An 8,789-nucleotide genomic window follows, 5' to 3' on the forward strand; every position below is an offset into this window, starting at 1 on the left:
ACCAGGTCTGTTCTTTATAACGCTACGTTAATTTTGTGCATTTGAAGTTTGAAGTGAAAGCGTATACGTAATTAGCGTTGATGAAAAAAAAGAGCAGAGCGAAGAGTACGGAAAACAGAGGGACGAAAGACACAGAAAGATCCTAACGACGAAAGAGACGCTAGTGATTGTAAGTGGAGATACTAGCCTAGCGAACACACTCGCTTCATGGTCGACAGCTGACGAGAAACGGAGCGATCAAGCGACAGCCGACAGCGTGACAGGTGACAGCACTGACAGCGACGACAAGCGACGATGGCGACGTCGTCGTCGGCATGAAAGAGGAGAGAGTGCGCATTGCGTGCGGTGTGCAAAGACCAGCAAGGAGCAAAGACTGCTAAGTAGCGAGCAGCAGGAGAGAATAAATAAGATTACGAGCGTCCGTCGCGTCGCGTCGTGTCGCGTAGCGGTCACGTCGGTGTATCGCTCTTGTGTAAACGACGAGGAGGGCGTGATGCCGTGATAACGGGCGGGCGGGCATCGCTTGCGCAATGACGTATTCCCGCGCTCGGCCGCACGTCGTTCTACGCGGAGTCCGCTAAAGGGTAGAAGGTCCGTGCTTCGTTGTCGAGTGTGTGTGTCGAGCGGTCGGCGGGAGTTCCCGAGGTGCCGCAGTGCTGCGATGCCGCTGCGTTTCAGCGGGCCGAGGGTCGTTAACGCGTTCTTCATGAGGATCGCGATCGGTGGGCACGCATTTTTACGCACGCCGTCGACCCGGTGAACAGAGAATGGGCAAGCAAAACGAGTCGTGCTGGTGGTGCGTCAAGGCCGTCAAGTGGTTACCAGTGATCTTCATCTTGACGATCGTCGCGTGGTCCTATTATGCCTACGTGGTGCAATTGTGCCACTGTGAGTACCCGGCTAGGATATGTGTTCTCGCAACCTCGCTAGCTTTATTTTATCGCTTCCTGTCTCCACTCTCGCGTCATGTCGTAAAAAAACGCGCGCTTTCGGACTGCCGTCCAGTTACGTCTCGTGAGACTTTCGACTTTCCACGATTTTTCATTCTTAGTGATGTTACTGAACAATTGGAGATCTCTTAAGATATTGACATTATACTTTTTGCGTCGTTTTTTCTATGAATCTGCGCTATATGTGAATATGTGATAAACGGAGGTTAAATGAAAGAATAATTTTATTCGATATTTACATATATATGTAACATATATATGTATACAACACAAACAGCCATTTTATATAAGCAAAAGTCTTGTTTTGCAACTGTGCTGTAGATATATATTTGTGTATGTGTTTATAGATCAGTTGCATAGTTGCAAAATAAATGGTTAGCTTGAAAGCTTTATATTGTATTATGATATGTTTGTTTCAGATACAATAGACAGTTATGTTCAAAAAGGTTTGTATTCTATATTATCTTATTTAGATATAAATTTTATTTTTTTGTGCAATTTAGTAATAATTTTATTTGATTGTTTTGTTATTTCTATAATTGTTATTTTTACTGTCATTCATGTTTGTATGATGTTTAAGACTTTATTCTAATTCTGGGAAGCAGGCCATGTTGCACATATATATATTATCTTTATTACCTCTATGTGTGTTAACAGCTTTCTATCTGCTTTTCTTCCACATCCTGCTTCTGATGTTTTTATGGTCCTATTGGCAGACAGTGTATACAAATTTAATACCAGTGCCAGATAAGGTAAATTATTTGTTTTATAAAAAATAATTTATGACACTATATGATCTATGGATGATCTGATATATTTTTCTTAACCCTTATAGTTTAAAATACCTGATGTTGAAATGGAGAAATTACAACAGGCTGAAACTGAAGAAACGCAAAGACAAATTTTGGAAAGATTTGCACAAGATCTTCCGGTTACTAATCGCACCATAAAAGGAGGTAACAATCAAATTTATTATTATTAATGACAATTATAATAAAATTTATAGTTAAAAGATATGAATTATTAAAAATGTTCCAAGCTTATGTAGGTAATATTTTTTTTTTAGCTATGCGGTTTTGTGAAAAATGTCAGTTAATAAAGCCTGATAGGGCACACCATTGTAGCGTTTGTGGCACTTGTGTCTTAAAAATGGATCATCACTGTCCATGGGTGAACAATTGCGTAGGCTTCCACAATTACAAATTTTTCATGCTGTTTCTGGCATATGGACTTCTCTATTGTATGTTTATTACCGCCACATCTTTGCAATATTTTATACAATTTTGGAAAGTAAGTATGCTTTTTTTTACAATAAATTTATAAAAAATGATTTAGTCAAATTGTGATTGTGGCGATCATCCTGATCGCACAAAAAAGTATTAAAAATAGAAACGTTCGAAAAAACAACTTTAGTGGAGAGAAAAAGAAATTATAATTCTGAAGATTTAAACACAGAAAGAAAATTGAATACAAATTAAGAAACAGATGGCGAGAATTTTTCGGAATAGGAAGATGCCAAAAAGGATATATAAGCACGAGTTTTCTGACCCATTGGTATCCTCGAGTCTAGTAAATGGCGAAGTGGAAATTAATTCTTATCGATGTACCAGAGATTCAAAGATACTTTGCAACAGGAGGAGATTTCCTTGTTGGTGACTCAGGAAGTAGACTAATTGGTTTCTTGGGAACAAGTTAAGAAGATGGACTTCCTTTAATTCTTGGGTCACCGAAGATGTAACCAATTAAAAAAATCTGTTGCCAGGTATCTTTGAATCTCTCGTATGCCGATAGGAATTAATTTTTACTTTTTTATTTGCTTTTATTTTTAATATTACTTTGTGTGATCAGGGTGATTGCCACAGTACCCCTTTGTTTGTCATTAATATAAACTTTTCCTTCATAGGGTGAATTGGACGGAATGGGTAGATTTCACTTGCTATTCCTTTTTTTTGTTGCGTTGATGTTTGCAATCAGTCTTACTTCCCTCTTCTTCTACCATTGTTATCTCGTTGTGCATAATAGATCAACATTAGGTAATTATTTCCATCTTAATGTTACATTGTTATATAATCTTTAACCATGTGATTTAATATTATAGTCTATAATCTTTAATCAATACTGTGTGATTCTATTTCAGAGGCCTTTAGAGCACCTATGTTTCGGACAGGAAAGGACAAAGATGGATTTAGTCTGGGAAAATACAATAATTTTCAGGAAGTATTTGGTGATAATCCGCGACTCTGGTGTCTACCAATATTTAGTAGGTACGTGCATTTTTCATTTCTTTAATATTCTGTAAAGGATAAAACTGTATAACTTAAAAAGTGGGAACCATTTGCACAATATATGATAACTGAACTATATTATATCAATTTGTATGCTTCTAGTATACCGTCTATCATAATCTTTACCATAAAAAAACAACTATGCAGTTTGGCATACTTAAACGAAATTTGAAATACGGTAACATAAGTACTGCAGGGCCTTGAATATCTAAAGTGTGAGCAATTATGATTTTTCCAAAGTTTATTTTCCTTCAAAGAAGTAAAACAATCGCATGTTCTATGTAATACAACTTTAATGATTAATTTTTGATTAGTATTTTTCTATATATATATATATATTTTTTTTTTTTTTATCTATAATTACATGAAGAATGCTCCGATTATGTGTGTAAAAATATTTTGTATACATCAAATATTTTTTTACTTTTTTTTTAAGAAAAAATTTCTATATTATTGTAATAGAAAGATATACATATATGTTAAAACTATTTTATTATATTTCTGTGTTATAATACACAAAGAGAAATTTGTTGTATGATTATTGTATTTTATATTAAACCAGAGCAGGATGCAGATAGATTGTTACATGAAACTTACTGTTTTCTGTTTTTATCCTGTATATAAAATCTTCCTGTTTTCCGATGCAAAGTTTTTTTTTTTTTAGAAATGTGGATATAAAAACTTCATTTTGGTGCACTGTTAGTTAGTATGCAACTCTTGCACTTTTCAAATCATTTTTGTGAGCACTATATTTATTTGCACTTTTACGACCGATAAAAGACAGCTCAGTCAGTATTTTTAAATTGGAGTGGTTGCATTGGATGTGTTCTAGTCTGGGAAATGGTGTCGTCTACCCAGTAAGATCGCAACACCAGGGCACACCCAATACTTATGACTCCATGGGCAGTACTCAGAACAGGTCAGCATTATAAAAACTTTAAACAAAAATGCAACATTAATTACCTTGATTCTTTACTGTGGAACTCATTTATTTCTCTGATAAAGATAATTGACATTGATGTACATACATATGTGTTTTAAATTAAGTATTAAAAATCATTTGAGAAAAGAAACTTTCAATAGTTTGTTCTTAAGTTTTTTTTATTATTTTGTTTTGTTCTTAATCTCTAATCAAAAATTTTTTGTATATTTTTCTTTATTTTTTTCTATAGAGTTCCAGAGTAAAGATAAGACCTTTAAGTGCTTCCAGGCTGCATGCAACGCATTTGTATCTTTTCGTTTGACGCTGACTATCACTTCTACAGCTGTTACTATATTCCCTAATCATTTCTTAATATAATTTGAGCTTTTCTATACGATTTATCCGCAAACTCTATACAATCAAATCTCTATTCTGCTTCTGAGAAAATATTCTTTGCAATTGTGTTTGATAGCATTGACACAGTTCACGGTTTGGATACCTGCAACTTTCGATAAATTTTTGTGTTATTTTTTATTGAATTGTATTTTGAAGGAAATCTAAATTTTTAAGTCTCCGCAATCTTCTCTAAAAGTATACTAATTATATGTTATATCTTATTTCTATAAATATCTACTTGTTACAGAATGTGTACTGAAAGATTAAACCATGATATAACTTTAAATGTACTTATATAAGAAAAATTAAAAGACTGATTTTTGTGGTAAAGTTGCATGTCTTATATCATATTATGAATTTTAGTTGAAAACTAATTCGTGTAAAGTTGTTATTATTGCGTGAAGTATTGTGCATCTGGTTCTTACAGATAATATTTGTAGAATAAAAGTGGTGTAACTATGTGCAATTATCTTTTTTTAGAGGAAGTGTGTGAATCTTTGTTTCATGATTCTTCCTCATTTAGTGAAATTGGTTACATAAATTGATTAAAAAAAAAAAAATAAAAGTTTAGTAAGATAGTTACGCCATAAGGGTTGTAGACATATAGGATGACATCGAGTAGAAGGTAGGGTATGGCTTGCAGCTTTGGAGACGGGGTAAACTTTCCCGAGCGGCTGTGCAATGAAGATACTCATACTTTGTTGGGCCCTGGCACCCAACAGTGGGGTGATGAAACCGAATTTGATTCTCCATCTCCCTACATAAATCAGGTACTTTATAGGCTCGATCCTTAAATCAAGACAATAATCTTGTTCAAATTGATAGCGTATTAAAACGCCACTTTACATAGCAATCATTCCTTACAAATTATACTTATATAAATATTTATTATTATTTAACAGTTTACATGTAGCTGTATATAAGATTTATTGCAATTGAAGTAGAGTACATTTCCCATGATTCATGACTAATTTTAATGACAGATCTTTTGACGAATTTGGAACCGGTTTTTCTTAAACGAATATATCGAGAAGTAATTATAGAATTAGAATGATTAAGCTTGCAAATTACATTTCTTATATACAGATAAAATAATGAATTTTTTCCAGTTTATTTGAAGTAAATTGTTTACTCAATTTTAATTTGAAGCTTAATTATAAAAATATATATGGTATTTAAAATTGGAAAGTTATTATAAGTGATAGACTCTCAATATTTTCTTCGAAGAAAATTTGACTCCAAATTGATCAGAAAATTAAAATTAAAATCATGAATTATAGGATGTTTTGTTTATTTGGAGGACTTGGCATATGTTCTTCACATGTAGTGAATAAATTGATGTATCTAGACGACAATTTTAATTATTATAAAATAAAATTTGTATTGTATATTATGAATAAGTATATATTATTGTTATGCACTAGTTTTCTGTTAATCACAAACAATGATATATACATTCCAATAGTTAATTCAAGTATTCTTACTTTGTTGCTAAAAAAAGAATATTTGTATTTATGAGAATATATAATTGTCTAAATCATCTGTAAGAGCATCTAGTTTCTTCATAAAAATAAAATTTTATTTATAATTATTCTTTATCTTATTTCACATTTACAGAATGTTCCTATCCTGCATTTATAGTGCCCATTGATGAATAAAAATGAAATCTATGTACAATATAAATTAGTATATAATATTAAGAAATATACACAAATAAAATTTGCACAATATTATTTACAGAAGTATTCTGATTGGACATGATTATTTAATGACATCCAGTTTGTAATCATTTATAAATGCATTTTTTAGATTTTTTTACGTTTTATATATTTTATGAAGTTTTATCATGTTAATATTAATATACAAATAGGATTACAAAATACATCGTGCCAAAAAATTACAGTAAGTTTCTGATTTTATTACTAATAAGTACTAAATATTATTCTTTTGCCGAGTGCTCCTGCTTTCACAACACAACTAATTATGAAAACATTACTACCTTTTGCTTTTATTTTCCCTTATAATTATTTTAAACTAAATTGATAAAATTATTTAAGATAGTACATACTAACTTGTCACATGAGACAATTTTCGTTATTATTTAAAAAAAATCTTTAAAAAAAAATATATATATATATATAACAAATGTGTATTTGCATTAAAATTTCTTTGACTTAATTAAAATAAATTGACATCACTTTTTTCATATTTTTTATAGTAATTTTGTACAATACATATTTTCCAAATTTGTTCATTTCAAGTTAATTCAACGTATAATTTGAATTTCATTTACAGTATATCTATAATTATACATATCACGTATATGTAAATATAGCACAATATCTTTTTATAATATAATTCTACAGAATTTTTGATTGATCACAGGTCCACCATTGATCAAATGACAATGATACAAGAAGCTACAATTTTGGCTCTTGGCACTGGGTAATATTGTCTGTATAGCCTTTTGATTAAATATTATAACTAAACTTTCACGCTTGCATGAACTCATTTATAAAGTTCTATCAAAGTTTGGGCGTTTTTCTTTTTTTTTATTTTGTATTATCTTGAATCTCTATTTTTAATATATATTTAACATATTTTTATCTGAATGTGACGAATGCAAATGAATGGTGCTTACATTTTTATTTATATTAACAATATTTGTGGAAAAGCTACATGAAGCATTTGGTTTTTGTTTTTCTATGCAGTATGTGACTGATGGCTTTTGTGTATCTTATTTCTGTCATAGATAAGATCTTCATGTTTCGCTCTCATAAAAATTCTCGGAGTAATTCTTTTAATACAATATATTAAAAATATTTTTTAGCACTGCTGTGATAGGTCCTTCTGTTGATGTCGACCAACCACTGATGGACATCACAGAATCTGTCTGAATAACACCAACAAATCTGTACGCCGTCATTAATTGCAGCTTTACTTTATACTGTAGTATCACGACGGTAATCCAGAATATCAATTTACATTTCGTTTTCTTATGTTTTAATTCTCGTTGTGAGTTTAAGATTTAAGATACTCTTCTTGTGAAGGAGATTCACACTGAATTGTTATTGCAGCCAACACAAGTATTTTTAACATTGCGGTTTGTACCGCACAAAGATAATTTAGCCCGTATTCAGACCGCATTCATAAAGATGTTAGCACGGTTTTTCGTGATTCTGTTTTTATCGTTCATTAAACTTAAAGTAAAGAATGACAAAAAAAATGCGCCAACATTTTTGAAAACATGTTCTGAATATGGGTCTTTGAATATTAACTGTATTATATATATTGTAATATATATTTGGATTCGTTGTTAAAAATATTGTTACAATTACTTGTAATTTTAACTATAATGTTTCACATATAATTAAATTACTCTGTAGCGTAATGTACAATATTGATGTTACTATAAATTTGTAATTGTGATCGAGTGTGTAGATTACAAATTGTACCATAAAATGATGAAAAGAGTCATTGCAGTTCAATTCAGTGGAAATTACATCAACAATAATCTTTATCAAAACAGGCACTATTTGTATGCTGAACAAAAAGGAAACTACAAAAAATTACAATTAAAAAATTGTCCATACCTTATTGAGAAAAATAGGATGATTCTAAATTAAAAATAATTTTTTATTTTTGTGTAAATAATTTACAATTTTTAGCAATTTTACTATTTACTTAATGTTTTCAAAATATATTACAAGACGAAAATATATTATAAATAAAATATATTGATTATTTTCAAAAGTGCGTTTCTGTTGAATAAAATTATGTATTACATTAATTTGAAATTTATTTCAGTACCGTTTATAAAATATAATGCTAAAATGTATAATACAAAGATATATTTACAAATATATAGGTATAAAAATTTCTATTTTAACATTTTATTATATATAATAAGAATCATCCTATATTATTTTTTGAAATAGATACTTAATATAAATTTTATTCTACATTGTACGGAATCTATAGTTAAATGCTATCAATTTTTCAAATTTATAATAAAATATCAGTTGCATAATATCATTATGCAGAATAATGATAATGTGTGTACTTATAAGAATACTTTTGATTAATTTACAGTTTACATATTATTTTTTTCATTTTTTTTTAAAGAAAACATTTTTATAAATATCTAGACAAATTTAGAAAATATAAATTATGAAATTGATTGTGTAATTATATGAATTTCAGGCACAAAAAGTTGTGTATATATTTATATTGAAC

General features: G+C 30.2%; 1 protein-coding gene across 11 annotated transcripts; it reads left to right on the forward strand.

The window, feature by feature from the left end:
• The first annotated feature begins 280 nt into the window (after nt 1–280).
• LOC105192864 (palmitoyltransferase ZDHHC2) lies at nt 281–8,030 on the forward strand. 11 transcript variants are annotated; one of them, XM_026134307.2, is made up of 11 exons: nt 281–888; nt 1,370–1,396; nt 1,608–1,702; nt 1,786–1,906; nt 2,017–2,240; nt 2,854–2,983; nt 3,088–3,214; nt 4,068–4,154; nt 5,197–5,323; nt 6,939–6,998; nt 7,384–8,030. In XM_026134307.2, exons 1-10 carry the CDS (start codon nt 768–770, stop codon nt 6,948–6,950), a joined length of 1,071 nt encoding a protein of 356 aa, XP_025990092.1. In that variant the 5' UTR covers nt 281–767; the 3' UTR covers nt 6,951–6,998; nt 7,384–8,030. The 11 variants fall into 11 exon arrangements, 7 of the variants coding, with proteins under 7 accessions (XP_025990092.1, XP_025990093.1, XP_025990091.1 ...); XM_026134308.2 differs by lacking the exon at nt 5,197–5,323 and having other exon boundaries at nt 282–888; XR_005575379.1 differs by having other exon boundaries at nt 283–888; nt 5,197–6,998; nt 7,384–8,024.
• Nucleotides 8,031–8,789: the final 759 nt, after the last annotated feature.

Source organism: Solenopsis invicta, chromosome 8 (genome assembly GCF_016802725.1).
Source record: "Solenopsis invicta isolate M01_SB chromosome 8, UNIL_Sinv_3.0, whole genome shotgun sequence".
Classification (NCBI taxonomy): Eukaryota; Metazoa; Arthropoda; class Insecta; order Hymenoptera; family Formicidae; genus Solenopsis; species Solenopsis invicta.

Bases quoted from the DNA above. Each gene is read 5' to 3' on its own strand.
- LOC105192864 (XM_026134306.2), top strand. From the start codon at position 768: ATGGGCAAGCAAAACGAGTCGTGCTGGTGGTGCGTCAAGGCCGTCAAG. The intron at 1,397-1,607 runs GTTTGTATTCTA...GTGTGTTAACAG, and splicing joins AGACAGTTATGTTCAAAAAG to CTTTCTATCTGCTTTTCTTC. The intron at 3,215-4,067 runs GTACGTGCATTT...GATGTGTTCTAG, and splicing joins TGTCTACCAATATTTAGTAG to TCTGGGAAATGGTGTCGTCT.